Source organism: Callorhinus ursinus, unplaced genomic scaffold, assembly GCF_003265705.2.
Source record: "Callorhinus ursinus isolate GAN/ISIS: 27379988/994484 unplaced genomic scaffold, GSC_fseal_2.0 scaffold25, whole genome shotgun sequence".
Classification (NCBI taxonomy): Eukaryota; Metazoa; Chordata; class Mammalia; order Carnivora; family Otariidae; genus Callorhinus; species Callorhinus ursinus.
The window spans coordinates 32008491-32026420 of NW_027397087.1; the positions used below are offsets into that span (position 1 = coordinate 32008491).

General features: G+C 40.1%; 1 protein-coding gene across 3 annotated transcripts in view; it reads right to left on the reverse strand.

The window, feature by feature from the left end:
* Positions 1-17930, reverse strand: part of AAGAB (alpha and gamma adaptin binding protein) — a 66859-nt gene that overhangs the window by 43684 nt on the left and 5245 nt on the right. For all 3 annotated transcript variants that reach the window (XM_073877254.1, XM_025883998.2, XM_025883997.2), the window contains exons 2-5: positions 5532-5722; positions 5270-5366; positions 4843-4932; positions 1855-1938 (exon numbers count right to left, since the gene is read on the reverse strand). In XM_073877254.1, the coding sequence (XP_073733355.1) occupies positions 1855-1938; positions 4843-4932; positions 5270-5366; positions 5532-5722 (462 nt within the window). The remainder of the gene's footprint in view (positions 1-1854; positions 1939-4842; positions 4933-5269; positions 5367-5531; positions 5723-17930) is intronic.

Here is a 17930-nt window from a genome sequence, read left to right on the forward strand (position 1 = left end):
TTTCTGTAGCGTTTCACCTACCACAGCGTACTTGTTGAGACAGCCAAGTGCTACAAGACAGAAAACCACCACACAATCGGCAATTCCTAAAGGACTATGTTATGCATCCCCCACCAAATTCACAGGTGGAAGTTCTATCTCCCAATACCTCAGCATGTTACCTTATTTGGAAATAGAATGATACCTTATTTGCAGGTATAATTAGTTAAGATGAAGTCACACTGAAGTAGGGTGGGCCCTTAATTCAATATGACTATTGTCCTTTTTTTTTAAGACTTTATTTATTTGTCAGAGAGAGAGAGCACAAGCAGGGGAAGCAGCAGGCAGAGGGAGAAGCAGGGTCCCCGATGAGCAAGGAGCCCGATGCGGAACTCAATCCCAGGATCCTGGGATCATGACCTGAGCCACCCAGGCGCCCCAGTATGACTATTGTCCTTATACAAAAAAGAAAGGTGAACAGGCACATGGGGAGAAGGCCATGTGAAGACTGGAGGTATGCTATCACGAGCCAAAGAACTGCTGGAAGCCAGAAGAGAGAACTAAACAGATCCCTCCCTGGCACCTTCAGAGGGACCACGGCCCTGCGGACACCTTGGTTTCACACACCTGGCTTCTAGAGCTTGTAGACAGTAACTACCACTTGTCCTTCTAAGCTCCCAGTGTGCAGTACTTTGCTCTCGCAGCCTCATTAAACTGATACCAACAGTAAGGGGCTAACAACGTGCACCAACCAGCCCACCCCCTTCTCGCTGCATCTCAGCTCTGGCTTCCCGTCCCATGGCCACTTGCCACCATGTCAGCTCAGGCCCCACTATCTGACTCTCGGGCTGCTGCCTGGTCTCCCTGATTTCAGATCTACCTCCACCTGCTTCAACCGCCAAACTCACCTGCACAGCACCATGACATTAACGTTTGAAAGATGCCAACTTCTTTGCATCACTCTCTATGTAAAATAGCTCTAGTGACTCACCAATTCCTATCAGAAAAAGTCCAGATTCTCCTGCCTAGCATTCAGGCCTCTCTCTTCGAAGCTAGCTCCAACTGCTAAAGCGACCCTGGAATACACCACCATTATTCTTGATGCCATGCGTCCTCCCCTGCTTGTCACTCTCCCCCTTCAACTATCCGAATTTTGACCATCCCATGGACACTACAGCCAAGACTTGCCTTGATGTTCTCTCTATATACTCATGCCCACAGCAACGACCACATCTCTGACCTCTATGTGTTTACTACTTGTATCTGTCTTTCTGCACTCATCAAAGACTGCCTTGCATGGTTACCTAGCATGTTAAAAGTGCACACTTTGATTCCATAGCTGGACTATGAGCTCCTTAGGGATAGGGTTCATGTTTTACAATTCTAGGGGTATTTCTCAAAGCCAAAGACAATGCTAGGTTTATTTTTTCTTAAAAAGATTTTATTTATTTATTTCAGAGAGAGACAGAGAGTGCAAGCATAAGCGGTGGGTGGGGGGGTGGTAGATAGAGGGAGAAGCAGACTCCTCACTGAGTAGAGAGCCCAATGCAGGGCTCAGTCCCAGGACCCTGGGATCATGACCCAAGACGAAGGCAGATGCTTAACTGACTGAGCCACCCAGGTGCCCCATGACAATGCTAGGCTTATTATAAGCAAGCACTAAGTTCCTAAATTCTTACTGAATTAACTATTAAACATACATTATAAATTCTTAGAAATGTTACTTTTGGCTCTTCCTTCAGCTAGGAACTTAAAATTGAACAAATCTATAGATTTTATATCAGCCTAATGGTTCCACAGATATACAAATAATTTAAAACCTACAAGGAACAGGAAAAAAAAAATTCTTAGGATTCTTAGTCCCAAGTTACTTACCATTCTTCATCACTACATTGGACCATACATTTGCATTCAAAGCTTGAATGATTCGCTTTACTCCTGTAGATTCTGGGAAGTCATCTAATCAGAGAGGGGAAACAAATATATTATACACACGTTTATACACATATACATATACACGTGTGTGTATGGACCCTCCAAGCCATACTTCTAAATAACTGCGGCTTAGTTCTCTTACAGATTTAGTTGGTACTTCACATTGTAACTTACTTAGTAAAGAAAAAAATACAGAGCTCGGAGCTCTTGATAAGAATATCCTAGCAAGTAAAACAATGAAGTAAATGCACTTTATAAAAGGTTTCTATGATAAAGTCATCTCTATCACCTCACCAACGGAATCTACTCATATTTTCCTGAAAATGTTAGTTCTTGTTAATTACACAATCCTGGCATTGGAAACACCAATTCTGGCTATTTATGGAGAATGAGTTTTCTGAAGGCAAGAGTGGTCCTCTTGGTATGCCATAAAATGCTGTAAATGCCCTACCTTCTTCTGGGAATCATAGAATAACAATTATTGTTTAAAATGGGTATTCCGAGAACAATTTCTTGATTAGAGGAAGATAGTTTAAGAGAAGTAAAATTACTATAATCATAAGTGTAGGAGACAGGCAAGGGTCATTAAAAATAAAAACCAACAACTTAGTTTGGCTGGGTTAGTACTGGTACTATTTTGCTTCTGGAATTTAACTGATACTACTCAAAATAACAGGGCAGTAATCCCAGTTAGCATACTAATAAGCTGACATTCTTAGTTTGTAGATATATATATACGATGGAAATGAGTGTTATGACTGGATGTGGTAAATGATGGCAGAAGTCGTTTTCACGTGGCTGAAGGCAAAAGTCTCCTAAGAGCTTACGGAGCACAATCCACATAGAACCTGTGTCTAGGAGCCTGGCCGGGCACAGAATTAGAAGTCAGAAAATCTGAATTGGAACTCAGGCTTTTTTTTTTTTTTTAGTATTTTATTTATCTGACAGAGAGAGAGCTCAAAGAAGCAGGGGGAGCAGCGGAGGGAGAGGGAGAACTCAGGCTCCATTACTTGTTAGCTATTTGATCAAGGGCAAATCATGTATGTTATTCTCAAAGAAAAGTGGGGCTGACGCCACTCTGCACACACCTCTCCCAGAGGAAAGAGGTGCAGGAACTGCCAAGTCACTGATGAAACCACCCCCTCTAGGCGGGACTCGCCGCCTAACTCGGTGCCCAAGGGACAGCAGACCGTACTGACTGAGGGGTGGATGGATCATCTGAAGAATATCAACCTAACAGAAATATGGCATGGATTAAACTGGAAATACAAAGATGAGTTTTATCACCATCAATGTTTAAATGAAGAAATAAAAGGCACGTTTACCTGAACTATGAGTGATTCGGTTCTTAAAAGGATAACTAACACTTCAGATGACAGAACCAGAAACCAAAACTATGGTCTGAAATAAAGAGCTAGCACCAGTAAGACGAAATCTAACCCAAATAAGCAGAGAGTCTCACACTGGTGTTAGGTGTCAGGACACATGCGTACAAAGTTCACGGTTTGTTTTTAAGAATTCTGGGGAGGATTTCATTACTTCATCTAAAGATATGTCAAAATCTATTTTAATATTAAGCGGAATTAATGCAAGAACATTGTTCAGACAAGGAGCAAGGAGATGGGTAGTGGTGTAAGGGAGAAGAAATTACAAAATAAAAACAGATTTAAATAAATGACTCAAATGTGGACTCTGCAGGACAAAAGGAAGAAGATAAAATTCTAGTGTCAGAAATAAGCAGTTACATACATGCTCACATACACAAAACAAGGCCTAAGTTTAGGGGACCTGAAAGACATGGGAAGAGAAATTGTACTTGTTAATTTTCAATTATTATTTAAAAATGTACAGGGAGAAAAATCAGCCTTTTTATCCTCTTCTTCTCTGGCAGGGTTTTATTCCCAAAGGTAACATTTTGGAAAAATTCTAAATAAGCCAGAATATAAAAAGAGATTTAATTCCTTTCTTAAAAAAAAAAAAAAAAACTGGGTTTCATAGGGCGATTACTTATATCCTATCTATGTACTTCAATTCAGATTGGTTGTCTCTTAGAATGTCTTTTGCAACAACTGGCATCCTCTCAACACCACGTCCCTACTGGTCCCCTCACTACAAGCCCAGTGCCTTTCCCATTGCTTCCCCATGGAACAAGTGACATGTGAAAGGTCACGATGCCACCAATTTCTACAGAGAAATAATCTCTCCCATCTCTGAAATACCACAGCACCAATATATTTTTTTAAATATTTATGACATTCCACTTGGCAATTCAATTGTTCATACATGTATTTATCTCTTGTACTGGACTATGAGGTTTTGGTGGCCCCAAACCTGTCTTCTCTAGGTACATCCCACGGCACCTAGCACAGGTGTATATGGAAGGAAAGAAGCTGAGAAGAGCAGTGGAGGAAGAAACAGAAGGTCCAGAGTATCACAGAAGGCAGTTAAGTGAAGAGCTACCTGGGGGTGGGGGGCATTCTGGGTCTATTTTTGGTTTCACATGTCCAGAGGACATAGAAATAGGGCTGATATGCCCCTTAAGGTTCCTGGGAATTCAGCCTCAGGATGTGAGAAATTCAAAATAAGGAACATAAACTTTAACTATTTAGTGTATAGATCAAACCCTCTTTTTCTGGCAGCGGACAAAGGATAAGAGATTGAGGAAACAACTAAGATTTAAGGTAGAAATCTTCTACCTTTATCTATAAGAAAAACAAACAATATTTGAAAAGTCCTAATGTGTGGTAAAGCCAAAACAATGGATTTGGTTAACAGTAAGACCACACCGATAGGTTTTGCACAAATCTCTTCAAACAGCTGAGGAAAAAATGTTTTTTGAATTTCACTTGGATTCTTCTTCCCTGGATTAAAATACTCCTTCATATCTGAATCCAAACGCCATGTTTCTCCTGACACATAAATACTTACCATCCTCCTCAGGCAACTCTTCCGGACTAAGTTCTACCAATTCAAAACCATGTTTGATGCACCATTCTTGAGCTTTTTGTCGGTTTACACCTAATGTGCAAAAGAATCTTCATAAGTAAAAAATTTTTAAAACAGAATATTGCTGCAATACTCTCCATAAATCTCAGTGTTACCCTTAATGTAAGTTATTCTAAAGGCATCCAAAATAAATATAAAGAAAACGATTTCTCAAACCCAAAGTGTCCATTCTTAAAAAAATAAAGCGTAAATACTGCAAGATTCCAAAGAGAAATAGCTAAAAATACTTCTGTAAAGTAATATAATCACAGGAGATGTACTGTTCTAAGTTAAGAAAACAAAAGTATATTCTGTTTACCAAGGGACAGCAATTGTGTATACCAACCATGGTCCCATCGGCATGCCTTACCATTTTCACACACTCTGTCACAGACCAGGATCATGACCTCAGGTAACCATGCTTCTGCCAGTGGAAGCCATGAGGAAACACCATCAAGACCAGATTTCTAGAGGGAGGAAAAACAAACATACAAACATACAAACAACCAGAAGAAGAGACCATAAGAGAACTCATGGAAAAGGCTGGGGGTGGGGTGGGGGGGGCGGAGGGGGGATGGGAAGAGAGTACCAAGTAATTTCTTACTCAAGGTCCCTGGCGAACCAAATCTTACTTGTGTGCTGTCGAAGTAAACCACAAATGCTTGGACAGACTCCGCAATTTCTGCAGTGATGAGAAATTTGTTTGGCACCACACACAGATTGATATCTGCTGAATAGTATTTATTATCAATGGTCCAAGGATAAAACCTCACGGCATCATCGGCAGTCACTTCCACAATAAGATCTTCCGTTCCAAGGATATCTAAACAAAGGAAACAATGTTACCATGGAAAGTGCAGCACTGATACACACTGTCAAGTCTCTCAAAAAGATACCAGACTCGGGTGCCTGGGTGGCTCAGCGGTTGGGCTTCTGACTCTTGGTTTCAGCTCAGGTCATTATCACATGAGTCATGGGGTCAAGTCCCACAGCAGGCTCCACACTGAATGTGGAGTCTACTTGAAGGTCCTTTCCCTCTGCCCCTCCTACCACTCACTCTCTCGCTCTTTCTCGCAAATTAATGGGTAAATCTTAAAAAAAAAAAAAAAAGATACCAGATTAATATGGTGCTTCACCTACTTCTCTTTGTTAAGGATTTCAAAAGGTCTCCCATTTATCAGGGTATTTTCTTCTCAATCATTTGATTGTAAAAGTAATGGTAACATAACTTAACTCATTGGCTTTTGTTTTTTAAGAACACAAAAACGACTGTGACTAGATTAGATAGAAGACAAAATAGTCATGTAACCAAACACCCAGAAAAGAGCAAGAAGAGAAAAAAATAACAGCTTACATTTATTTTATTGCTTACATACTTCATGGGAGATGGAAGGCTACAAGAATCTTCAAGAATCTGTAACTATTCTGTCCTTATTGCAAGCTGCAAGGAAGGTAGCAGTAAGGCTAAGCCATTAATAAAATAAAAGCTACACATCTTCCCTGGGCCAAATGCTTATACATTAATTCAACTAATCATATGAAAGAATGGATACTGAAAATGACCCCAATTCCATTTATATTCAGTCTCGTTCAGATTCTTTGAAAGCCAACTCTAATTTTTGTTTGATAAAGACACTTTTGGCATAATTTAAATACATAATGGCCAAGCAAATTTAATTATTTAGAATATGCCTAAATCCTTCAGAAACCCATGTGCAGCATGGCTATAACTAACAAAACTCTTACAGTAAAAGCCAAGTCAATGAAGACCAAATAGAGATGAGGTCACGGAACCACCGAAGCAGTCTGCTTCCATAATGCCATAAAATATTCAGAAGTGGAAAAACATTAGAAATTGTTCTAACCTAAACTCCCATCTCTCACATCCATACCCACAACCTCCATTTTATACAGATGTGGAAAGTAAGCTTAGAGAAGTAAAATAACATGCCACTAAAACTGGATTATTATAAGAATATATGGCAAAATGCCACAAACTCCTTTTTGACACAAACGAAGACGAACATAGAAAATATCCCTCAAACTCACAATTAGCAGGACACAGAAAACTAGAAGCTAAACTTTCAATTCCAGAACACTGCCATAGTTTTTGCTCAATAAAAAGATATGGGGAAATTACTTAGTCCAAAAGACTGCTAGGAATAATGTATAATAACATATAAAGTGTCTATGTGACATATGCATGCTTTTCATTGGTAAACTTTCATCATGTGGTTACTAGGAGGAACCAGTCTGAAAACAAAACCCCCTTTTTTTAATTAAAATAGAAAACTAAATTTAAAATAGATGTAAGACTACATTTGACATACGGTGCATTGTAAAACTAACTTTCTTAAAATTTTTCACCACAACCACAATTGTTACTTTTTAATTACCATGAGATCTGTGCCCATATTTGAAAATCTGAGTTTATCTTGTCTCTTTAAGAAATCAGCAGTTCTTGCTGCTTAATTTCTACCTAAAGTAATCTTTTACTAATTATCAGTCAATTCCATAGCAACCAGCTACAATGTCCTTCATGGAGCATTATGACAAGTTCAGGTAGGAAATAAGCAAGAACAGATAAAGTATGACAACCAAAGATTCTGTTTTCATGTGAATGTCTCACAGGAAAAAAAAAAAAACCCTCCTAGATCAAAGTCTATGTTGCATTCAAAGCTAATCTTCCAAACTTCAAGCAGGTGGCATAGCAATATGCCGATAAAAGCACATATGGAAGAAGGCAAACTAAACCAAGGGAAGTAGCAAAAAAAAATGTATAAACTGATTTTTTTTTTTTTAAGAGTAGGAGGAGCCACCAGATGGAATCAGTTTTCTTCATTCATGGGTAATTTTTAAAAATAACGAATTAAATGTTTTTTTTAAAAGTGGGGAAGCACAAAGGGTAAAATGTGTTAAGGGGCAAAGTACAGGGAGCACGGGAAAAGGACTCCTACCATCATCACAACCAGTTCTTGATATTTCCTAAATTGGTGGTATTGTTAAAAACTGGAAGAAAATTTCAGTTATGCTTTTTTGAAATGCTGTCTTCAACGAACATGAAAAAATAAAGTCCATGAAGGTGTCATCTACTTACTAGCTGCAATTTAGGATATTTGGATCCATTAAGGGTGGCTGGTTTTATTAATCAATGTGTAGAATACAAGACAACAAACCAATGTGTGTTACTCAGAGCTCTTAAAAATTTTATATTGTCTCTGATTTTCAAATGAGGAAGATATTTACTGAACACACAGAAAGAAGCAATTTCTCTTTTCTCTAAACCTAGATGAGAACAGAACCAGTAATTTGGGAAAATGAATTCCACCTTTTGGTGTTTTAGTAGCTATGCGTGTTATTTTTCTTACTCCTTGTGCTGCCTAGAATAACTTGATAGCTCAATTTACTTATCAGATTATTTTTAACATTTTATGTCTAATCAGAGACTTTCGGCGAGGCCGCATATGGACTTTATTATCACAATCTGTGCCATCTCACAACTAGAGAAGAGTGAATGGTCTCATTCTTCTTGTCATCAATATCATAATGTACAGTTTAATTTAAAAAATGTAAATGTCTACACTAAATATAGCTTTTCTCGCTCATCTTTTCTATTTGGTTTCAAACGTCTAACACATTTATTCTTTTCCAGATTAAAATAAAAATTGCTCAAATGCTTATGCACATGACTAAGAGTTTCTGGAGATCAGCCAGGATCGTTTACTCATTTCACAGATGGGAAAACTGAGGGCCAAAAAAAAAAAAAAAAAGCCACTTGCCTGAAGGAGAAGAGCCTAAAATGAAATTCAGGGCACCAGCATTTTTTCCTTCTACACTAGCGCACATGTTTAGCATCTGAGACAGATTACACTCAAGTGTCCAATGGTCACAAGCCAAAACTAACCTATGGGCCTACAGTATCCCCTGCTTTTTTAGGAAAATCAAAAATAACAGCCAGAACAAGGGCACCAGAATATACAAGCCAAAACACAGTTAACCCATTCAAAAACTGTGTATGGGTTGGGGGTATTTATATGTCCCAAGTTGAGTCATAGTGATCCTGTAGGGGTTTTTTGCCAGACTTCCTAGAAAACCCTACAATGTTCTTTTGCCCTTCTTTGCCCTTCCCTAAGCTGACTTTTGATGTAGTCAAAATGATGCACAAGTAAAATCAAGAGCAGCTTCTCCCTCCTCTTGGTGGATGTTGGCCTGTCTCATTGCACTGCTGGCAGCCACCTGGTGGAGCTGCAATACATCATTTTCTAAGAGACAAATACTAGATGATTAATTGCCAGTCTGTTACCACAAACTTGGTCTCACAGCTTAAAATAGTTAATCTGTAATGTTTTCAGATGCGAAGTTAAATGTCAAGCCAGTTCCAGTAGCAAGGATAAACCTTTCCCCCGGTTTTAAGTGCAAGTATAAAGCTCTTTCCCTGTTTGAGAAACTTATACATAGCCATCAATTCTACAGCAACTCCTATTTATTTCTCATTTCTTTCATGAACTTATTTCCCCGAGAGTCCCACATGGCAAGTGAGTGACAAGAACAATTCAAGAGAGCTGAAGAAAACTACATGCCAAGGAAGCATGTCAGTTCAGCAACCCAACCACCCCTCTGTCCTCAAGCCCGCTTCGTGCTTCTTCCGTCTGTTTTAATGCCGCCTCCCTCACAGAGTGTAAAACTGGAAAGCAATCACATGGAAGGAGGCATTAGCTTTCTTTAGTTCAGAATCAGTAAGAGGTGATAATCTCTTTGGCATGAATTAGGGAGCAAACTGAAGTTCCAAGGTGAATTCCCAGAACACCGAAAATATCCATTTTCAATCTCTCTCTCTCTCTCTCTCTCTCTCTCTCTCTCTCACACACACACACACACACACACACACACACACACACACAAATACCCTTACCTTACCCCTCACCTATCCACTCCAACAAAAAAGACAAAACAAGTCCATTCTATTGTGGTGTGTGTGTGTGTGTGTGTGTGTGTGTTTTAAGTAGGCTCCACAGGCTCAGTGTAGGGCTTGAACTCACAACCGTGAGATCAAGACCTGAGCTGAGCTAAGAGTTGGCCGCTCAACCGACTGAGGTAGCCAGGCGCCCCCAAACAAGTCCATTCTAAACTAAATGCATTGATACCACTTTGGATTATTCCTATCTTCTTCAGTCGTAGAATTAAGGACACTTTTGATACCAGCAGAATTAATCTTCCCCTAAGTAATCATGTCAATCTTTGTGAAGAGAAGTTGTCCACTGGTTAAATCATATTTTCTATGCCCAGAGGGAAATGAGAGCTGCCACTCTGAATCAAGATGATCCTTCCTTCCAGAGATCAGTACTCGCCCAGTTTTATTCTTTCTCACTGAACTGAAGCTGCCTTTACAGCAAGGTATCATCACCTCTCACCCCAGATACAAGTGTCTTCCATGGTATCCAGTCTTCTGGGGACCTCCACTCTGTGCCGGCAGTACCAACCGCAACAAAAAAGGCCATAAAACAGAGACAGCTCAGACTTGGGATCAGACAGACCTGCATCTGAACGCTGGCCCTCTTTGAGAATGACAAATAAACCTCTCTGCGTCTCATTTCCTCAGTGGTAAAAGGGGACGGACACACACACACACACACACACACACACACACACACACACACTTCTCAAATGGCTTCTTGTAGATTAAATGAAATAGTGCGTGAGACTGGACACAGAGTAGCCCTCAATAACGTCCCTTTCCTCCTCCCCAGGTCAAGTTTTTGCCTAGGGACTAGGCCTCCCCTCTAGGGACCTAGAGGCTAGGTCAGAGATGCACTGAGGGGAGCTGGTAAAAGAAAGTGGAATTAGGAAATCGCCACATCCTTAAGCTGCTCGGGCCCCTCCCTTCCCAGAACAGGCCTTCTCAAATGTTTCTTTTCCATTGTTAAGTCACAGACTGAAACAGAAGAGAGAGCAATTAGGAAAATTATAGGAGGCAGTAGAGTCTGACCTCAGCTGAAGGGGAAAGTAGCCATTATGAAAGAAAAGAAATGAGTAAAATGTGACTTAGGAAAAAAATATGAAAGCCAGAGTTTTCCTTAGCCAGCAAGGAAAGGCAGAGAGAGACCTTTAAAAAAATCATAATGGCTCCACACTGTTGCAACTCGTTAGGATCTTCTAGCCACGAGTTCATGGGAATGCCCTCTAAGGTGGGCGCTGTCAAGTACCCTGCAGTCGTTATGAACTAGCACATTATTCCCCAAGTACCACGGGCAGATCTGACCGCGGCGACGGAAAGGGCCACCACAGGGCCACCACGGCTGAAAGGTTCAAACTGCAACCTTGGGGTTGGGACTTTACACAAATGTGCGGAAATTCTGATCTGTGATTCTCTGAATGAGCGTCCTGCAGCCTCCGGGTGCACCATATGCGGTATCTGCTGCCGTGTGAAGGACAGCTGGCTGGCGGGGGCCGTATTAAGTGGCTGACGGCAGAATAACCGGGTTAGGGCAACACAGCACGGCTTGAACAAGAGTATAGCGATTCTGGTCTGCTTACAACGCTTAATTCCCCTTTCCTCACACACTCCTCCTCTCTGGTCGCCCTCGAAATTCACATCTCCTCCTGTGCTGGGGCTTTTTATATCACAGCAGGCAAGTTTTTAAGTTGGAGCAGAGGAAATCTAACTCAGTTCTCCTCTTTTTCCTGAAGTTTACTTTCTCCCCGTAACCATCTGGAATCGGTCACCACAGCTTCATCTCAAAATAACTGGGGGTGGGGGAGGTGGGGGGCAGGGCGAATACTACACGGTCTGCGCTTGCACTCAGAAGACCTCACAACGCAGTGCGACAAATGTGCACAAAAGACCAGGAAGAAGCTGGCAGGAAGGGGAGAGAGAGTATATGGAGAAGTGTTTCATGAGGGCCAAGGAGGAATCACCAGCCTCTAAGTTTTACGGGCTACACCCAAAGACCATTTTATCAACCCCGCGCCACGGCCCACGGACAATTCCTACCTATAGATATGGGAGAGGGACTTCTTTGAATTTTATTACTATTACTCATTCAAAGTCACAGTTCTAGATATACATCTAAAGCTGTGGTTCTTTATGGGGGGGATGGGTGATTATGCCCCTCCAGGGGACATGTCAACATCTGGAGACATTTTTGGTTGTCACAAGTCGGGAGATGCTACTGGCATCTAGTGGGCAGAAGCTAAGAATGTTGCTAAACATCCTACAATGCACAGGACGGCACCTACACGACAAAGGATTACCCGCCCAAAATGTCAACAGTGCTAAGGCTCAGAAACCCTGATCTTGTGGAGCTTGTGGAACTGACTTAGCTGTATTTATGAAACAAAATACAAGTTCTGGAATGCAAAGTTGGTTTTATTCTTTCTCATAGAACTGAAACCAGCCAGGCATTACAAGCTCCTCAAATCTATGTCTGAAAAAATCTCTCAAGTGTCTTAGTTATTTTAACCATAAAAATTATTTGGCAATTAACCTTAGATGTTTTGAAAATAATTTATGAGTGGTGGTTTTCTGGAAAAAAAGAATACATAAGCCTAAATTGGACCATTATGAAATGAAAATACTTTTCACATTCAAATGTTAATTTTTCAAACCTCACAAAAAATATCAAAGTCTGCTCAGGTTGACAACAGTATCTGTAGCAGATGCTAATTTACTCTGAAAGAAGGTAAACATGTCTGAGATGAATTTTCCAAAACAGAGTAAGTTTAATGAAGAACATCTACTCTGTAGCTCCTGTGTTCAAATACTGAAAATAAGCCTGATCCATTGGAGAACACATAAAGCTAATACATCCAATGTCCCAGGACCTAAAAGTTCCTTCAAGAAGGGTAAAATGATGGGGCAACACATGATCAAAGGATCATGGGAAAAGAATACAATGACACAGTGGATGTCATCAAAATTCAAAACATTTGCATTTCCAAAGATACCATCAAGAAAACCAAAAGACAAGTCATAGAACGGGAGAAAATATATGTGAATTATATATGTGACCTATATCCAGAATATATAAAGTACTCTTACAACTCATTAATAAGACGACAAAAAACCCAACTTAAAAATGGGCAAAAATCTGAATGGACATTTCACCAAAGTAGATATATGAATGGACAATATGCACATGAAATGATTCTCAACATTATTAGTCATTAGGGAAATGCAGATCAAACCCATAGTGACCTACTACTTCACACCCATTAGACTGGCTGTAATTGAAAATACAGACAATAACAAGTGCTGTAGAAGATGAGGAGAAACCAGAACCCCCATATTGCTGATGGGAACATAAAATGGTACAGCCACTCTGGAAAACAGTTTGGCAGTTTCTTAAAACAGTACAGCAGTTTCTTTGAATTTCCACAACTGCATTACTCGTAATAGCCAAAAAGTGGAAACAACTCAATATCTATCCATTGATGAATGGATAAAGTGTGGTACGTCCATACAATGGAATATGAAGTACATGCTATAATATGGATGAATTTCAAAAATGTTAAGCTAAGTAAAAGAAGGCCGACACAAGAGACTACATATTACAGGATTCCTTTTAAATAAAATGTCCACAAAAGGCAAATCTGTGAAGACAAAGTACATAAGTGGTTGCCTAGAACTGGGGGGTGGCAATGCGGAGTGACTGCAAATAGGCACAAGGTTTCCTTCTAGAATGATAGAAATGTTCTGCACCAAAACTAAGTGGATTTTACGGTATTTGAATTATATTCCAATAAAGCTGCTAAAAAAAAATCATGGAAGCTGGAAGATAATGTCCTTATTTTACTGAGGAGGTAGGTGACTGAGGCACATGATGTTTTAGAGACTTAGAACAATGATGGCAAAGGTAAAAATACTGTAAATTATTTGTGGGAAGAAAGCTAACTTGTTAAAGTCAAAATAGCCAGGAAAAGGGTAGAACTCAGTGCTCAATTCACAAAAAGTCTCCCCCCCCCCCACAAAGCCCCTGAACAACCCCAGCGGAATTCAGACAGAATGGCAATTTTCTTAGCTCAGCTGTTTATTACCAAATGATCACACATTTCCCTGCTCTGAGCATACAGATTTGGATTTTGATCCAAGGATAATACTTTTCCCCATCTCCGCGTAGAACCAGCCTTCAGGTCAGTGTGGAAAATTAAACCCTAAATAGGTGATTTGCTACTGAACCTACAACATCACACAGGCTCTCTGGGTTTCACAACTGTCCTCTTTGTCTTAACCTACGTCGCTCTTGCTTTCTGGATGAGTAATTATTAAAGATGTGTTTGTGGTATCTGTGTGCACCGGCTCCAACACAAATACAATGTCATGTCCAGATTATCATTCCTGCCAGACATATTCAAAACAATTTTCATACCTTAACCTTTTAAAAAATGGTTCTCTATCAGATTTCATTATTTATGAAGCGTCACTATTTGTTGAGGAATTAGACGGGGCAAGTTGTTTAAACCAAATGACCACTACATACTCTCTAGATGTTTTTACTTTTGCTGCACAGAAACAGGCAGCTGAATGGCCCAGAAGTAAAGGTCTGAGTCTGGATACACTTAGAATTGTCCAGGACGATACAATGCTCTCTGCATCATAAATGGTTCTGTGCAACGTGGGTTAATGCATAATACTTTTCCACTGGTGTGTCTCCTTGTACTCTCCACCCTCTTTATTGGAATGCCGTTTGTTGGGAAGGCAAACACCTTATAATCATTTCCCTCATCAACAATAACGTCACCCAAAAAGTCAAATTCTCTACTCCACAAAGAAACGAACTGAACACCAATAAGGGTGTCTTAATTTAATTATTTAACCTATCATAGTTCATCTACTAAGGCTCTAACTACCATGAAGGAAAAAGTATACACTTAACTTAAGCCTGAGAAGTTCTCATCTTCGTAGTAAAATCTTTTACTGTAATTTCTCCTATCCCTACCTCCCACCATGGAGACATGTAGTTCTGGCTGTCAAGAAATTCATGATGTTTCATGTATATAAAAGAACTATACTTGAATCTTGGCTCCCCAGTGTTTATGGGCTGAACATCCTTGGAAGATCACAACTTCATTAAGCTTGGATTTCTCTCACTCACTCACACTCACACACACACACACATACACACGTGTAACCTCACACTAGAAGGATAACATGGGCACATTTTGTAAGTTCCTTTGGGTATGGAGAGAATATGAACTTGTATTTAATCTTTTTCCTCCTTAGGTTGAAGATTTAACATCCCTCTTTTATTCAAGATAAAAATCTTAAGCCCTCTTTTACTATTAATTGAAAATTTAAAAATATATTATCATAGCTAAAAACAATCCTCTATCCCATTACCAGCTGAAGTCGCTGCTTTAGTCTGACCACTTACTGTATCATTCTGTGATGACAACCTTAAACCGTTCGTGGAAGATCTTGTTAGCCCAATCATTCTTCCCTTGAAGAAAATAAAGCCTTGGAAATATACAATCAAATCAAAAGCAGAGTCGTCCTACCACAACAAAAATAAACAACTTTGCTTAAGCAAAAATTATAACTTATTCCCAGAGTAAAAGGCTCAGAATACCAAAGCAGCTACAGAAAATACAAATTTAAAACATCCAAGCTTTTATCGTCTTCCCCGTTGGACAATGTGGGTCAGCTAAGCTGTACGATAAGCCCCTACCTTTGAAGTAAGAATGTTCTCCTTAGGACATTACTTTAAGATCCTTCTGTAAGGATAGGGGTCTGATAGGCCAAGAAACAAACTCCCAGTCTTGAAGAAGAATGTTTCCCAAAGAAACAATGTCATAAGTGATGGCTGGTAATGCCTGTGTAATTCCCCAAGGCCTAGCTTACCCATCATATATAATTGAGCTATCTGGTTCCGCAGTTTTAAGGACTAAGGGGTAGAGCACTGTTTCCATGGCTAAGTGCATCTGAATTCCAAACACAAAAAGTCAAATTCTCCACTCCAAAAGTGGAGTGTCTACTGCAACTTTAAAATGTGACACGGATGGATCTAGAGGCTATTAGGCTAAGGGAAATTAGTCAGAGAAAGACAAATATTGCATGATTTCACTTCTATGTGGAATCTAAAAACCAAAACAACAAAAACAGAAACAGACTCATAAATGAGAACAAATTGGTGGTTGCCAGAGGGGAGGGGTTTGGGGAGATAGGCGAAATAGGTGAAGGAGATTAAGAAGCACAAACTTCCAGTTTTAAAATAAATGTCACAGGGATAGAAAGTACAGCATAGGGAATATAGTCAGTAATATTGTAATAATTTTTTATGGTGACAGATGGTAACTACACCATTGTGGTGAGCATTTGGTAATGCTTCTAATTGTCAAATCATGAGGTCATACACCTGAAACTAATATATGTCAGCTATATATTTGAATTAAAAAGAAATCTTCAATCCTGGGAAAATCAAGATAATTGTCCTAAAAGGAGACCCAAATCTCAGCTGGGCATAGTCTTCCGATCTAAAATGAGGGAAAGAATGTAGTTTGTTTAAAAGCCACCATTTCGCCTCCCCCTAGTCCAGGGAGGTTTCTCTAGGACCAGGTCCCTACTTAACTGCAAATCCCTGGGAGAAAAGCAGAGGAAAACAATGGCTGTGCTAATTTTCCAGTTGCCAGGGGAGCTGTGGAAACCAGGTGACCAGGACCTGGCACCTGAGCCTTAGTTAAATCCTGGAAAAATGTAGAAAGTCCTATGTGGACTTGCTAAGTTCAAATTAGCGAGAAGTTTTAGCTCTGTTCCAAGCATTATTCTCCTAAGAAAGCAAAGGACCACAGGCTAAATCCTCTTATCCCTCCAGCCTTCAAAGAGAACCCCCATAGCTCAGCTGCCGCCTCTCTGGTGCCTTTCCTGCTTTCAGTTCCCGTATTTTGAGTTAACTGAGGGCAGGACCGGTTAAGAGGCAGTTCCTAGAGCCAGACTGCCCGGGTTGAAAACCTGGCTCAGCTATTTGGCCTTGAGCAGATTACCTAATTTCTCTGTGTTGCAATTTCTTTGCAAAATGAGAAGAATGATCGTTAACAAGAGCATTCAAATGTTCTAACAGTTAAACAGATTAGTACACATTAGTACACATGCTCAGAATACAGGTTGTCAAACTTTTTCAATAAAGGGCCAGACAGGAAATATTTTAGGCTGTGGGCCATATGGTCTGTGGTCCAACTATTCAACTCTGCAAAGTAGCTACAGACAAAATGTAAACAAATGGTCACGGCTGTATGCCAATAAAACTTTATACAAAAACAGGACCAGGAACCAAAGACTGGAATGAGCCCAGAAGTGCGTCAACAGGTAAATAAACTGTGGCACATCCTTACCATGGAATACTGCTCAGCAGTCAAAAGGCATGAATGGACACACACACAATATAGATGAATCTCTAGGGAATTATGCTGAGCAGGAAAACAAAAACAAAAACAAAAACCCAATCCCCAAAAGTTAAATCTACTCTATGGTTCCAATTGTATAACATTTTCTTTATTTTTTTTTTTTAAAGATTTTACTTATTTATTAGAAAGAGAGAGAGAGAGCACAAGTAGGCAGAGAGGCCAGCAGAGGGAGAGGGAGAGGTAGGCTCTCCGCAGAGCAGGGAGCCCGATGCGGGGCTCGATCCCAGAACCCTGGGATCACGGCCTAAGCCGAAGGCAGATGCTTAACCAACTGAGCCACCCAGGCGCCCCTGTATAACATTTTTGAAATGATAACATTTTGGAAATGGAGGACAGATTAGTGGTTGCCGGGGGTTAGAATAAAGATTGGGGGCATAACCTGGAAGAGAGGTGGGTGTTGTTATAAAAGAGCAACACAAGGGACCCCTGTGGTATTCAGTATCTTGACTGTGGTGGTAGATACACAAACCACAGGTGACAAAATTGTGTAGAATACATACACACACACAAATGAGTAAAAGTCAAACTGGGGAAATCTGAGTAAGATTGGTGAATTATACTAATGTAAACAGGCAGAATGGGATATTATACTACAAAAAAAGGGGGGCAGTTTTCAAAAAAAATGCACACACAAA